We start from the raw sequence: 17,175 nt of genomic DNA on the forward strand, positions 1-17,175 counted from the left end.
ATTTAATTGAATAAATGTCAAAATTGGTAATTACTAATTATTGTTTAATTTTAAAAAGTAAGTAAGTGATGAACTTTAAAAAGGTTGTAATTTTTAAGTTTAATAAATAAAATAGAAAATTATAAATGAATATTTATTACAAAATTGAAAATGAAAGCAAATGATATTTTGAAGATTAAAAAGTTTGTAATTTGTAATGGGAAATTTGATTTTCTATACTTAAAAATGGTGAATTTTTTTTTTAAAACCAATACATTTTACACTACAAAAAATATGACACTTTTTTCAAAACTCCAAAAATACCCCCCTCTATCTACTTTGTCTCTCTCTCTCTCTCTCTCTCTCTCTCTCTCTCTCTCTCTCTCTCTCTCTCTCTCTCTCTCTCTCTCTCTCTCTCTCTCTCTCTCTCTCTCTCTCTCTCTCTCTCTCTCTCTCTCTCTCTCTCTCTCTCTCTCTCTCTCTCTCTCTCTCTCTCGGACCGAACAAAAAAAAAACAAATGCACATGATCCGATGGTCGGACCACATGGTCCGATGGGTCCGATTGGTCGGACCCATCGGACCATGTGGTCCGACCATCGGACTATATGTTTTTTTTTCAGTTCGGTCAGAGAGAGAGAGAGACGAAGAGAGTGAGAGGGGGGTATTTTAAATAAATTAAATAAAAAGTTATAAATTAATGTTTATTATAAAATTTAAAATGTAATGAAGTGATATTTATAAATTTTAAATATTTATACTTATAATTTAAAAATAAAATAAAATAAAATTTTAAAGTAATTATAGTAAGAATTTAATCTAATTAGCATAAAGTAAGTGTAATTATAAAGTAAGTACAAATGAGCATAAGATATTAAAATAGCATAAAATTAAATTTTTATTATCTTTTCTTGATCTCTTTGGTTATACACCAAAGATAGGATAGTAAAATTGTATTATCACATAGTGATAATTTATTTTTTTTTTCAATTTTACACATGCACGAAATACCTTAGACCCGTTTGGAGAGGCTGAGTCAGTAAGGACTCTTAAATACGCTTCTCCAAATTATCCAGGACTGTTTGTCCGCATGGATAGTTTGGGCTTGTTTTATACTTATAGTATGATCTATTGCTTATTTGATTATTTCATTAGTAGATATTTTGGTACAACGTCTTCTTACACGTTCTTGTAAGTCGGCAAACTTAATTACTACAAGTTTGCTAACTTATAAGAACTGTGGGGAGGTGCTGCCGAAATTTTTACAAAAATGAAATAATCTTAAGAGCGTAGATTGCACTATATGTATATTACAAACCTGAATGGGATAGGTTCTTTACCCTTTTAGTAATGGAGTGAGAAGGTGGATTAGGACACTTGCACATTTTTTTGTTTGTTTTTAAATTGTTTTTGTTAAATACTTCGTAGTGGAAGATGCCTGCCAACCGAAGTTGGATGAAGGCGCACCGCGCCTCGCGAAGTTTCGAAGTGGCGTTGACGAGTTTGTTGCGGTAGCAACAAACCACATGAACGCTGACGGATTAGCTCGATGCCCATGCATGCGGTGTTTGAATGTGAATTTTCACACACCTGCAACTATAAGGGTTCATTTATTTCTCAGCGGGATCCAACCTTCGTACAACCCCTGGTATTTCCACGGAGACTTTCTCTCACCGCGTTGAACTTCCCGAAAATGACGAAGAGGAAATGGCAGATGTGTTGGCCGACATGTTAAGAGGGGACCCTGGGTTTGACGAATCTGCTAACACTACTGATTCTTTCAATGAACCCCCTATCAACGACAACAACAAGTTCGATGACTTGTTTAAGGAGATGGAGGCTGAGTTATATCCAGGTTGCAAAAAGTCAGCCCTGAATGCACTGGTAAAGCTTATGCACTGCAAGGTTTTGAATAGGTGGAGCAACCACTCTTTCGATATGTTGCTGTCCATCTTGATTGATCTATTTCCAGAGGGGACAAAATTACCGAAGTCGCATTATGAGTCGAAGATGCGATTGCGCAATCTAGGTTTGGGTTACGACTCAATAGATGTGTGCAAGTATAATTGTGCTATTTTCTGGAAGGAGAATGAGAAGAAGGAGTTTTGCCCTGTATGTGGCGAATCACGATGGGTGAAAAGAAAGGGTAAGGGGAAAAAAGTTCCTCACAAAGTTATGCGTTACTTCCCACTCACACCAAGGCTGAAACGATTATATTGCTCAAGACACACTGCGGAGGATATGCGGTGGCATTACTCGCAGAGACCAAAAGAAGACGGTGTGCTTAGGCATCCTGCGGATGCTGAAGAATGGAAGCAGTTTGACCGCCTTCATCCGTCTTTTGCTGTTGAACCTAGAAATGTCGATCGGGATTGGCGACCGACGGTTTTAATCCATTTGGCAACATGAGCAACTCTTACGGCTGTGGCCGCTATTTGTGTCCCATATAATTTGCCACCGTGGAAGTGTATGAGTTCTGAATCGTTGTTGTTGACCTTATTAATTCCAGGTCCATCATCTCCTGGGAAAGACATAGATGTATTCATGAGACCGTTAATTGATGAACTGAAACAGTTGTGGGAGACGGGTGTTGAAACCCGAGATTCCTACAACGGAACTGTGTTTTTAATGCGTGCGGCAGTGTTGTGGACAATAAATGACTTTCCTGCTTATGCTCTAATGTCTGGTTGGAGCACAAAAGGGTATATGGCGTGTCCCACTTGCAATGAACATACTCCTTCCATTGGCCTAAATAGTAAGATTGGATATGTTGGCCACAGACGCTTTCTCGAAATGAGTGACAGTGATGATAATGCTGTATATGTAACTGATGATGAGGATGATGAATTGTAATTGACATAGTGTTTTAAATAAAATAAAAATTACAACCCTTGTTCTTTAATATGTTTGCAATATGTTAGTTTATTTTAAATAAACAATATGTGTTGTATATGTAGTATGTCTACACCAGGTGGCAGCAGTTCGAAAAAGAAAGGCGTCAGAGGTAAATACAAGGGCAAGAATGTTGAGGAGGAGCTCTCCAAAACACAATCTGCCAAGTTACCGATTGAGGTGCACGCAGATCGGCACCCCCGTAGGCAAGAACGGAAAAAAATTCAACAATATGGCCAAATGGATGACTCGGATGTCTATCCCCATTAATAAATTCAAATGGGAAGATGTCAGTAGAGCTGACATCAACGCACTGTGGGATAGACTTGAGGTATGCCTTACTAATTTTTTTAATTTCTAAATTACTATACTCTTATTAAATTGTAATTAATGTATTAATGTGTAACTTTTTGCAGACCAAGTTTATCCTCCCACGAGATAACCCTACATTCGTAGACTACGGTGAGTACGAGATGTCAAAGGGTTTACGTGACTGGAGGGCAGACTGCAAGAAGAAGTGGATACAAAACATTGAGGAGCTTGGACAGGAGAGGGCCGACATGTCACCTCCTGAGGGAGTAACTCAAGAGGTGTGGAGTGACTGCATCGCTTATTGGAGCACAGACAAACAAAAGGTACATTTTTTAAAATTTTAAATTTTGGTAATGATTAGTATATATAGTCAATAATAAATAATTAATTGTTAGAAAAATTATTAATTTCAAAGTAGAGCAAATGAAAAATAAAGAAAGTCGGGGTAAGATGAAATTTTTAGGAGGCTGGGGCTCCAAGCCCATCGTTTCACATGTTGTCGAAGGGGTAAGTTTATATTTAACTATCATTCATTTAACTTTTTCTATTAAAATAACAGTACTAATCTATTTTCTCTTGAAAATAGGCTAACCCCGACACAGGAGAACTGCCAACTGCGGTGGAAACTTTTCAAAAGTTTCACCATAAAGGCAACGATTGGCGCAACGAGTTCGCGCAACAAGCTTACGTAAGTTTACCTTATTCAATTTTTATTTATTTCTTTCAATTTATTTTGTGTTAAAATTAACCATTTAACTTACTTGTTTAATTATTTTAGGAGCAAATGGTTGAAATAGCGGCAACTCAACCAGCGCCCACTGCAGATGAGCCCGAAGAGCCTGCTGTCGATCCTACACAGTACCCCCGAGACTTACCTGTTATGACGCAAGTACTCGGGGAACGATCTCGGCATCTTAGAGGCTTTGGTCATCTCCCCTGCATCGAAGGGAGTTGGGGCCAAAAGAGCACACCGCCACGCATCCTTCACCCCAACCGACCGTTACAATGGAACAAGACGAGGCTTTACAGAAAAAAGTGGAGGAAGCGGAGCAGACAACTCAACATACGAGGCAGCAGTATGAGACACAACAACTCTACCTCAGACGATTCCAAGATCAGTTTGAGTATCTTTCTCGAGCTGTGCCGGGTTTCAACTTGCCTCCCATGGATCTTCCACCATTGCCCACTCCTGGTGCTGGATCATCGGCTGCTGGGTGCGCCGGATCGTCATCGCAGCCTCCCGAGACTCGTAGAAACAACGATGACGACATTACCCGCCTATAGAACCGTACTTTTTTTATTATCCAGTTCGAACATTTAATATTTTGTTTATATACTGATTTTAGTAGTAATTAATGTTGGTTTATCTTGTAATGTAAATTATGTTGGTTTATTTTGTTAATATAATATTATAATTATTTAAAAAAAATATAATTAATTATATTTAATTAATTAATATTAAAATTAATTAAATATAATTAATTAAATTTTTTTAAAAATAAAATTTAATACTTTTGCCGGCGCAATAGTGCGCCGGTAAAAAGTGACAAAAACAATTGGCGCCAACAGCCAGATTGGCGCCAATAGTTTTGCCGCGCACTATTGCGCCGCAAAACCTAATCATAAAGCAGTTCAAGGCGGATAAGGGTATTTTTTAACACGGCGCTTATTTATTGCCGGCGTTATTCCTCGCCGTAAAAGGACGTTTTACCGGCGCAGTTAATGTACGCGCCGGTAAAAAGTCCTTTACCGACCAAGCTTCCCGTATAAGCTTTGTCGGCGCACAACGGCGCCGGCAAAGCTTTACCGGCGCATTCAGTGTACTTTTGCCGGCGCAACAATGCGCCGGCAAAAAGCCCTTTTCTTGTAGTGAAAAGTCATGAAAAACAAAAAGGTTGCTGCTTCTGGTGATGCTACACTTAAAGGAAAGTGTTTCTACTGCAATGAGAAAGGTCATTGGAAACCCCAGTGTCCTAAACTTCTTGCAAAGAAACAAGGTCTTTCTATTTATAAACTTTAAGAGTTTTAGTGAATTATTATCCAATTGGATTTATGATTCTGGACTAACTTTGTTTATTTGTTTTCTTCTTCTTATAGGCCAAGCTACTTGAACTCAGATGAGTTGGATCGGAAAGGTGGACCAAGGGTGAAGTCGTCCAAGATGAAGATGAAGCTCTTCTATCTATTTTTGAATTAATTGTTTTAGTTTAAAGACAATTTGGATTTCGAATTTTAGTTAGAGATTTTTATCCTTGTTTTTCTCATATTGTTGCAATATTTTTTTTTATTTATTATTAATAAAGTTTTATTTTCGAATTCAAACCAATTGCAATTAATGAGATTGAGCTTCATTTACTTTATCTTAATCAACGATTACCACATTATATTTATATGTTTGTATGTGTAAGTATTTTTATTATTGATGCAAATTCTATAATATTTACAACTCTTCATAGAGTTATATTAAATAAACACTAGAAATTAATTCTATGTTTATTAATAATTGTTAATTCTAATACAATTATTAAGAATTTGTTTACACTAGAAATTAATTCTATATTTATTAATAATTGTTAATTCTAATACAATTATTAATAAAGTTTTATTTTCGAATTCAAACCAATTGCAATTAATGAGATTGAGCTTCATTTACTTTATCTTAATCAACGATTACCACATTATATTTATATGTTTGTATGTGTAAGTGTTTTTATTATTGATGCAAATTCTATAATATTTACAACTCTTCATAGAGTTATATTAAATAAACACTAGAAATTAATTCTATGTTTATTAATAATTGTTAATTCTAATACAATTATTAAGAATTTGTTTAATAAAAGGATCTTTTGATCTGATAGGGGTGGAGAAAAGTTAAGAAAACTATGCAGTTCAACGATCTTTTATATCTAATGAACTCTGGATAGTATTCAACTCCACATAAACTTTATCACACTTAGAGAATCATGATCTTTACAACCTTTAGGGGTGGATCATAATCTCTATATACTTAGGGGTGGAGTTTATCCACAATACCCTATATGTATATACTTAGGGGTGGAGTTTATCCACAATATCCTATATGTATATACTTAGGGGTGGAGTCTATTCCACATTACCCTATGTAACACATATTTTCTTTAAACATGAAAGTAATATAATGACTTAGCTATTATCAATATAAATCCTTGATCTTGATTGTATGTTCCAATTTAGTTTTACTGTTGTAGTAAAAATTTGATACCTATAAAAGTTCTTTGATAATGTTTCACACTACCTTAATTGAGTGGGAGAATTTTAAAATTCTATACCCATCTTCATTAGGTTGACACTTGTGATAGGAACTTAAGAACACTACTGAAAAACAAATCTAACCATTCACGTGGATAGGTATAACTTATCAGAATTATGAGAATAAGATAAAGAACTCTAGTTCAGTCTATTCGAATGACTTGAACCTAGAATTCTTAATCCTCATAAAATTTTATGGTATCTTAATTTTTTGATTATTACTTAATCTCTGGCATGTATATTTCACTTCAAATACTAGTCTACTATGTTGATGACTTAGTCTTAACTTAAATTTTCAGACTAATACAAAAGTCACAACTAGATAACTCTCCAAACAATAAAGAGGTTAAAAGTATTATTTAACCAGACATCTGCTATTGAGTGGGAGCTATCTGAGATGTAATCAAATAAGGAACATTAGAAGATATTCAAGAAAGATTTATGAAAGTGATCTATATGTTAGATATTAAGGAACTGTGTATCAGTTATCCTTGTATCTCACCAACTCGTTCGAAATTCATGAGATGGTGCTTACTTTGGGGTGGAGGAATTATTCTATAATAATTCAAGCTCTACCAGAGAAGAATTATAACTTTGTAAATTCGAAAATACTGGAAAGTTATATTACTGAAGAAAAGTCTACACTGTGTTATCTCAATTACATATTTTAAAATATGAGAGATATGTCTTCTGTTTATTCAGATGTACTTTTAAACAGTAAGGATTTCAGTATCCCTTGATGAGTAAAGCATATAGTAGAGGATGTTTCATAAATGTATTTATTAACTAGTTTCTAGAAGTTTGGGTGGATTCAAATATACTACACTTGATCTGAAGATCAAGATATCAGATTGACCTGTTTGCACACTTTGTTTTATATTAGTGCAAGTGGGAGTTTGTTGGGTTTTATGCCCTAAATAAAACTCTTTACAATCTGATTAGTTATCAATATAAGAAATTTGAAGTGATTTATGTTTGCATGAATTTTACATGCTAATGGTTTAATATGTTTATTACATTTACACACAAAATCAGTTAAGTCCAGATCATATGTTTATTCACAATTACAGTATCGTCAACACAGTGGAATGTGATTGTGATCATATGAATCAAAAGACTAAGTTCGTGTTTCATCAGTATTTTGGATTTACACTAATGTGATAATCAGCGATGATGTATACTTACACTTGGAGTAAGTGTTATGTTCTTTCCAGGACATTAGTAAAGTATACTAGTTTCGAATGTATGGAGTATACATTGGACTGGAGCAATATTGCAACTTAGTGAAGATATTACAAACTTACCGTTGTATCTTTCCAAGTCAATATCAGTAGTTGATCTTAATATTAAAAGAATCTAAATCCTGATATGCTTAGGCTCAACTCAGGAGTACTATTCATGTTCTTTGATTTATTAGTTAAGCCTACTTTTGGGTCAGGGTGATACGTATATTTTGGGAACATGATAGTATGATTGAGTGGGAGTGCTGAACATAAATATGGAATCTATAGCTTCTACTGGTGTATAGAAGTCAATTGATGATTCCCTTCGAGCTTAGCAAATAGAAGTAAATGGATGAGCTCTTGTTTAAGTGACTAATTCTTAGATCACTAAACACCATTTACAGGTAGCTAAGTGTTTTAAGGGGCAAAATACATTGAAGGGTGAGAACGGTAAAATTATCCCATCTCGATGTAAATCATCTATATAGAGGATCTTTGATCACAATAAGATTATAACAATAATTTAATGAGATAGCATATCTATATCGTGGAACATATAATATGCTCTTTATAAGTCTGAGAGTGCAATTCTAAGTTCTAAGAGTGGATTCAAGGAAGAATTAATAAGTAGGAATTTACTTAGTAAATTCGGTTCACTTATTGGAAGCTTAGCATATAGATCCATGGTCCCCATTCTAGTTGAGAACATACTGCTTGTAAGACTCAATAATTGATTTGTGATTAATCAATTATAATTCTAAAGTTAGACTATGTCTAATTTATGAATTTTCACTAAGCAGGGTCGAAATTGTAAAGAAAAGAGATTCTAGGTTGATTTATTTATTAATGGAGTTTATATGTCTAGTTAATAATTAAATTAAATGACAATATTATTTAATAATCTATTTTAGTTATTAAATAATTAGTTTTGGCATTTAAATGGTTAGAATTGGATTGGCGTTTTTGAGAAAATAGAAATAAAATTTGTGAAAACTGCAAAATCAAGTGGGGCCCATTATCTACACCTTGGCCGACCACTTTATGTGGAATTTCAAATTGATATTTTTATTATTTTAATGCCAAATAATTCTTAACCTAAACCTAGTAGTTGCCTATAAATAGAAAGTGATGGCTCAGTCAAAATATAACTTTTTCATTATTCTTCTGACTATAAATTCTCTCTTCAGAAAAACTGAGCCTTCCCTTTTTCTATACCTTGGCCGAACCTCTTTCTCTCTTTTCTTCTTCTAAATTTCGAACCTTAGTGATAGAGTAAGTGCCCACACACAGCAAGTGGTAACTCAATCATAGATTGGAAGACTGTGAAGGATCAAACACAAAGAGAAGGACATTCGGGCTCAGATCTTGATTATACTCTGCGACAGAAAGGATACAAGGGTTAGAGATCTGAGTGGAAGGAGACATTAATTCCGCTGCATCAATGTAAGGTTTTCTTAACTTTATATGTGTTTAATTTATCGTTTTAGAAAGTTTATATTTAGGGTGTTAAACAACATACTTGTGAGTAGATCTAAGATCCTGGTAAAATAAATTCCAACTGTTAGTTGGGGTATGTCTTCTTTAACTTGATAGGGTATTAGTTGGGGCGTGATTTTTTGGTTAAACGATTAAAAATGAAGGTGGGAGATGGAACTAATATTATATGTGGTTCAGATCCATGGATTCTGGGAATTTTAATTTGCACTCCCTTGCATTATACAAGTTGTGCTATGAGTCGAGTTTCAAACTATATAACAGTTAATAGAGAATGGAACTTGGAGCTTTTACAATTGGATTTTTCCTCTGCTGATGTAGATCATATTTTCACCCGTCCACTTTCTTTTCTTGCTGCTAACAATAAGTGGGTTTGGCATTATAATGGAACTGGTGAGTATTTAGTAAACTCAAGTGCATGTTCTTTGCAAGAGGAGGAACTGTCTTCAAGCATCTTTGTAGAAAAAATTTGGGATTGTAAACTTCCTTCAAAAGTAAAATTCTTTGGCTAGAGGGTGGTACAATTATCCCTTCTTGGTGCGAAGTCATTGCTTCATAGGAAAGTTTTAAACTCTACAACTTGTTGCTTATGTTCTAATGCCTGGGAATCCAAAGGACATGCTTTATTCACTTGTGATCATGCCAAAGTTGTTTGGAGAACTACTGAATTTTCTTTTGATTTCAGAATGGCAAATCAAATGAGAGATGGGGATCTTCTTATTCACCTTTCAACAATCTATTCCAAATCTGATATGGAAAAGATTATTTGCATCATGTGGTATATATGGTCGGATAGAAACTGTTTTGTTCATGGTAAGCAACTACAAAGTCCAGTACATATTTCTTCAAAAGGTACGACCTATCTTCGCAACTTTTAGCATTATACAAGTGCAGAAACACCTATTGCACTCTGTCAGAATGGCTCGGCTACACATCAACCTTGGCTACCTCCTCCAAAGAACAAATTGGCCTGGGTGCTGTTATTCGGGATTCTCATGGACATGTAGTAGTTGCTCTTTCCAAGCCCGTTATTGGCAATTTCAGGCCCCAAGAAATGGAAGCAAAGGCCATGTTTTATGGTCTTTGTTGGGCTACACAACTTGATTTGCTACTTGACTTTGTAGAAACTAATTCGTGTTAAGTAGTCAAAAATGTATATTTATTAGTGTAAAAATACAAAATAAAATTAATTCTATGTAATATTTTCATGAAATTAATGTAATATATTTTTATTTGAAAATATTATGTTGAGTTAATTTTGTAAGAAAATAATATTTTATGACACAAATAAGAGAAAGAAAGAAATAAAAAGAAATTAAGAAAATGTATTATTTTTATTTAAAGAAATATAAATTAATTAGATCTTAAATAAATATTTTCATTTAAAATTAATGTGATATATTTTATGTTAGAAATATTTTATTTGGATTTAATTGTGTTTGTGTTTGAAGAAAAAAAAATAGTATTTATGAAAAGTGGAAAAGAAATAACACGATGATAAAAATGAGGTCAAAGTATAGAAAAAATGGCATTTTTTCAATGAAATTCAGCAAACAAGCCCAGCCCAGTTCAGCAGCCGGCCCATTTCTCTTCACCAAAAGACAGCCTCACCACGTGGCGAGCTGTCATTCGCACGCAGAGACACGCCAGGAGCTTGTCTCCCCAGCCTTTCCACGCGCGCGTGCGGCTCACCAGCTTCTGTTGGCCGTGCGTGCGTGCCACTTTCCAGGCGCGCGAGTGGGCCTCGTCCCACCTTGGTCACCAAGCTTCAAAAATGAAGCTTTCTCCTCTTTTCTGCATGCGCCAAGTGTCACTCCATGACACAATTTGCTATTTTCTTCAGCCAACAAAAGCTGGACACGTGGCAGCGGTTTACCACATCCACCAATCCGAGACTGCCACGTGGCACTCCGGTTTCACTTTTATGTATTTACATTTTTTACCCACATGCAATTTGTAATAAGTTTAATTGCACATTAGTCATTTTACCCTTCTATAAATAGAAACTTAGGTTTTTAAAATTCAATTACAGCGAGTTTCAGACAGAAAAATTCAGAGAAAACGCTCGAAGCGGTCAGTGTTAGTTTATCGCTTTTCTTAGTTAATTTTCTTATGGGTTTCTAAGTTCCCTTATTATTAAGGTGGACAATGAAACCTTGTGTATTTAATTAAGTATATATTTTTATTTTGATTGTTAGTACAATATATGCTTATGATTTTTCGCTTCTTAAAACAAATTTTTTCATCTTTAATATCACGTATTTTTTATATTTAGAAATTATTTATGCTTGGTTCCACATTTTATTAAAAATAATATTCTTTGATTTTTTTGTATTTATATTAAATTGTTTGACATTTAATGCTTAGAAGTTATAATTTTAAAGCGAAGGAAAATCTATTTTTTTATTAGAAAATAATTGGTTTGATTACTGGTTAAATTATGAGAATCAATATAAACATAAATATTTTTATATATACTTAAGTGGATTCTGAACCCTTAATACTATCTCCAAATATTACTGAAAATATCTGTTACTTTCATTTTACCGTCATTTTTACCGTTTAAATATTTTATTTTATTTTCTTACTAAAAACCTCACCATTTTTGGAACTAGGTTAGAGTTGTAATAACTTAGATTAAATAAGTATTTTCTTCGATCTCATGCAATTCTTATGGGTTCGACCTCGTTCTTCACAATCTCGATACTACAATAAAGATTCGTGCGCTTGCGAGTTGATAAATGTAAAACGTACTACTTTTGGTACACAACAATTCGTTGATTATTCCTAATTCTCTGAATGGTTCTACATCAAACTTTTCTTGTTTTCTAGATTTGGTACTGGATGCTTCACATCAATTATTCTATTTCTCTTTATTTTGTGTCTCTCATGTTAGAAAGGATGCTAACCAAGCTGTGTACAGATTGGCTAAACAAACTTTAGTGTTGGATAATAATTGTATATGATTAGAAAAAATTCTTTCTGTTATTTTCTCTGTTGTTGTAAATGGCTCTGTTTTGATTTATAATAACAAGCTTTGTCTCAAAAAAATTGAATTTAAATATTTTTAAATAATTGTTTTTTGAAAAAATTTAAAAAAACAAAGAAAAGATAATTAATTGATTGATTTAACGAAATTAGTTTTAACACTTAATTTTAACGGAAAAAAATAAAATCTGTTAAACTAATTAAATAACCACATTTAATATAAGATATTATACATATATAAATATATAAAGTATATATGAAACAAACTATAAAAAAAATATTATAAGAGAATTAAAGTCCATACATAAAATGTATTGAGACGAAAAGAGAAATGGATATGATTGTATGTCCAAAATTTGGTCAAGCCTTCCTCTAAAGAGTGTAACACGAGATCACCACAGCACATGATCTGTCCTAATGCGAAACCGGTTATGAATGTTATGGTGTCCCATTTTCCTTTGTTTTATTTCTCTCCTTCTTCATTGTATTTGGTCTATGCCATGAATATATATACTTCTTCCATAATGGGCCATGCTCTTCATACTTTTGGAATATAGTTCCATCCAAGTAGTGCTTGTTTTACAAAACTTTCAAAACTCAAATAATTAATAGAAAAGTGGTAAATCTATTCTATATCACTTCTTTAAATTCTTACACTGAATATCTTTCTCTCTCTATATATATATTTTAATAGAATTATTCCGTGTTCGTACAATATCTGATTTTGATATTCCAAAAATTCTAATTAATTTACTCACATTCCGTCTTTTCAAGATTAAACAGACTAAAAAAAATGAAATTATTTTATATATCTACTTTACTTTATTTATTTTAATTTTAATTTTTTATTTTTATATATTTTTTTTTTAAATATATCCACTTTTATAGATAATGTCTCTATTAGACCACTTAGGTTAATATAAATTATATAATAGACTGAAGTAGATAGTGAGAATATATTAAGGAATCCACTCAAAAAAGTGGATATAGTTTAACAAAAAAAATAATATAAGAGTATTTTTGGTTAATGGACACAAAAAAAGTATTTTTTTCACTTATCACAGTAAAAAATCTCTTTGATTTTGAATTTTGAAATAGATTGAGAAAATTTAGTGAAGCAGTAGATTTTTAAAAATAGGCTTATGACTGAAGTCGCTTATGCATTGGCCTCCAATATGGGCCTTAGATGAGCCAGAGACCCATTAGTGAATAATCTAATTTTTTTTTTTGAATAAAACTTAGCAACTTTATTAACTAGCAATCGTTAATAACAATAGAACGTATTTCGTTGGAACAATCCTCCAACTGAAGCACACGACCTGTAGAGAAACAAAAATCCCTGGCTAAAACATGAGCCAACTTATTTATAGATCGTTTGACAAAACACAACTCAACATTATTCAAAGATAAGAGAAGAGTATGAACATCATGAACTAAAAGACCAAAAGAGGATGACAAAGTAATTTGGCTTTGCACGGCTTGAACACAAACTAAGCTACAATTTCTAAAATCACTTGTCCCCACGAATGACGGTCAATCCAGCTTAAAGCTTCTTTGATGCCAACAATTTCAGCTATTTCAAGTTACACCCACCCCACCTTTCCCATCGTGTAAGCTTCTACCAAATTATTGCTGGAATCTCGAGCCACACAACCAAAACCAAACCGGCCTTCTCGCTCAAACAAAGCGTCATCAACATTAACTTTGATCTTATTTATAGCAGGTGCAGTCCAACGCTCAAGCACACGGTTCCCATCAATCAACAAAGACAAAGAAAGACCCTTTTCTTTTTGAGTAGATTTGTATTGATCAAGCAGAGTTCTTGTTGAAGGACCCACATTTGCAGCAGTACGGCTCCTTTGTTGCCAAAAAAAGTCATTACAGGCCCGCCAAATTGACCAGCTAACAACTGCAGCTTCCTCCATCTCTTTCGGCCTACAACGGCTAAACAAAACCAGCAACCAATTGCAGAAGTGTCGTTCAAAGTGCTGCCCACGTCCACCATAGTTCTATGCCAGCACGCACGAGCAAAATCACACCCCACCAAAGCATGGTAGATCGTTTCATCTGAAGCGTTACACAAAGGACATATAGAATTAACAGGAACATGCTTGTGCTTCAGCTGAAAACAAGTAGGAAGCGAACCCGAAGCTGCCATCCATAAAAAATTACTGACTTTTGGTGGAACCTTCAGATTCCACAGCTCCTTCCAAAAATTTGAACCACCATCATTAGGCCAGGCCCCTTTCATTTATTGTAAATATTTATAAGCACTCTTGACCTAGTACTATCCGAGGCTTTCATATTTTCAACTCTAGCAGTCATTTGTAGCCGTTGCACTTAGTTGAATAAAGACCCATTAGTGAATAATCCAATTATTTATTTAAGAAAAATTATAGTAAATAGTCTCAAATTATTGCACTATGTAAATAAATGTTTTTATTTTAAAACTTGTAAAAAAAAATAATTATTTTTATTCTATTTATTATTTATATTATCTTTTGCTACATTAAAATTTAATAATTTTTTTATATATATTTTCCTTAGAGTTAGAAGTAAATTACTTAAAGATTATGGTATATCTATAGAGTATAGTAGTTTTGTTATTTTTTTTTATTTTAAAGTTATATCAACTTTTTTAATTTTTTATGAGTTGTTGTTGGTTGTTGGTATATAGATTTTATTGTACAGTATATTTCTATTTTATTGTATAGTATATTATTATTCTTAGATGATATTTATTTTTTATTTTGTTATGTATAATAGTAGTATATAATTTTATTAGTATAATACAAACATTTTAAAGTATGTATATAATTTTATTGGCATGCTACATAAATTTAATTATTATTTTTGTATATTTTAATTGTATGATATATTATTTATTTTAAATAATATTTAATTAGTTTCTATTTTATTATATACAATAGTGGTATATATGGTATATATATTTTAATTGAGGTATATAATTTAGTTAGTATAGTATACATATATTTTTTATTATTGTTAGTATATATATTTTGGTGAATGGTATATGTATTTTTTATTATACGGTATATTATTTTTTTAAAATAATATTTAAGTTCTATTTTCTATTGTACTTTTATTGATTTTACATATAATTTTATTAGCATGCTTTGTATTTTTATTTTATTGTTATTATATATATATTTCTATTTTTTGTTATATGGTATATAAGTTTTATTGTATAGTATATCAATTTATTTAGATTATGCGTGTTTAGTTTTTATTTTATTACATATAAATGTGATATATAATTTTGTAAATACGGTATAATTATTTTATGGTTGTATATAATTTTACTAATATGACATATACAATTTTTTTAATAATACTATATTATTTTGTTGTGGGTTGTTTGTATATAGATTTTGTTCTACATTATATTTCTGTTTTGTTGTATGACATATTATTATTCTTAGATAATATTTATTTTTTATTTTACTATGTATAATAGTAGTATATATTTTTGTTAGCATAATAAAAATATTTTAATGTGTGTATATAATTTTATTGGCATGGTATATATATTTAATTATTATTTTTATATATTTTAATTGCATGATATATTATTTATTTTAATTAATATTTAATTGGTTTCTATTTTATTATATATAATGGTTGTATATAGTTTTGTTATCATGGTATATATATTTTAATTGTGGTATATAATTTGGTTAGTATAGTATACATATATATTTTTTTATTATTGTTAGTATATATATTTTGATGAATGGTATATGTATTTTTTATTATACAGTATATATTTTTTTAAAGTAATATTTAAATTATATTTTTTATTGTAATTTTATTGACGTGGCATATAATTTTATTAGCATGCTTTATATTTTTATTTTCATAAATTTGCAGCGTAAATACCTAAGTTTATCTCAAGGTTGCAGATAAAAATCCAATTAAAAATTTTGGCGGTAAAAATACCTTCTGTTAGGATTCTGAAACTTTCGTAGGTGTCTTTACGTTAAATGACATGTAAGTGTCCACATGTCATCTTCGCATTGGTCCTCATCATTTAATTATAATTTTTATTATTTGAAATTCATTAAAATATTTGAAAATCATTTTAAAATTAAAAAAAATTAAATTAAATAAAAATTAAAATTAAACCCGATTATAAATTTAAATATACAAAATAATAATAATATTAATTAAAAACTTAATCATCATCTCCCTCACCATCATGTTCTCCATTATGTTCTTAACAGAGGCATCCCAAACCTAAAAAAATACTTCAACCAAAGATCTCAAAAAAAATTTCTCACCCAAAACCATTCACCCACTTAAAGCTCAAAAATATTCTCACTAAGAGAAAGCTGATTTAACCAATCCAACAAACAAAGCTCTACTCAAATATCCCAAAATTGAAGAAAAAAAACCCAATAAATTTCTCCCACGAAAATCCTCATCTATAATATATATCTTGAAAAAGAATTTAGGTCACTCAAATTGGGATGCAATAAACAAAAGAAAATAAAAAAGGTAAAACAAAAAAAAAAACCCTAGAAGCCTTCTCTTCTACACTACTTCAACAGTCTGCTCAGAAACATCATCGTCGTCCTCTTGTGCGATTGCAACCCTAGCACTGGCAACACCAGGTTGCATTAACACATTATTTACAAAAAATTCTAAAAAAAATCTTCATCGTGGACAAAGAAAGAAGTAGATTATAGATCCACTAAAAAAACACCTAATCAGCCAGATTTAAACAAACAATAGATTTCGTCGATGCCCAGATCTCAACCAAGACCAAGTATCTTGTAGACTCCTCACCCGTATCTTCGTTACGTGCGGTAAAGTTTGTTTGGGCCATGGACTGCCGGATTTGCTCCGTCCGGCTTTGAGTAAAGAGAAATCGAGAAAGAGAGGGACTGAGAGAGTGGAGAGAACTCAAGCGAGATTGAGAGGGAGAACAAGCTTCGGTGTGCTCTGATTCTTGCGATCCTGGTGGTGGGAATCTCG

At 32.1% G+C, this 17,175-nt stretch overlaps 2 protein-coding genes across 2 annotated transcripts; one reads left to right on the plus strand and one right to left on the minus strand.

Moving 5' to 3' along the window:
* Positions 1 to 3,070: 3,070 nt before the first annotated feature.
* Positions 3,071 to 3,557, plus strand: LOC133032660 (uncharacterized). The gene is made up of 2 exons (XM_061106757.1): positions 3,071 to 3,200; positions 3,286 to 3,557. The coding sequence occupies exons 1-2, from the start codon at positions 3,102 to 3,104 to the stop codon at positions 3,523 to 3,525; spliced, it is 339 nt and encodes a 112-aa protein (XP_060962740.1). The 5' UTR covers positions 3,071 to 3,101; the 3' UTR covers positions 3,526 to 3,557.
* A 10,203-nt stretch (positions 3,558 to 13,760) lies between these two features.
* Positions 13,761 to 16,818, minus strand: LOC133032257 (uncharacterized). Its single transcript, XM_061106137.1, has 2 exons — positions 16,741 to 16,818; positions 13,761 to 14,186 (listed from the first exon to the last, which is right to left on the minus strand). Exons 1-2 carry the CDS (start codon positions 16,816 to 16,818, stop codon positions 13,761 to 13,763), a joined length of 504 nt encoding a protein of 167 aa, XP_060962120.1.
* Between the last annotated feature and the right edge of the window lie 357 nt (positions 16,819 to 17,175).

This window comes from Cannabis sativa, chromosome X (assembly GCF_029168945.1).
Source record: "Cannabis sativa cultivar Pink pepper isolate KNU-18-1 chromosome X, ASM2916894v1, whole genome shotgun sequence".
Classification (NCBI taxonomy): domain Eukaryota; kingdom Viridiplantae; phylum Streptophyta; class Magnoliopsida; order Rosales; family Cannabaceae; genus Cannabis; species Cannabis sativa.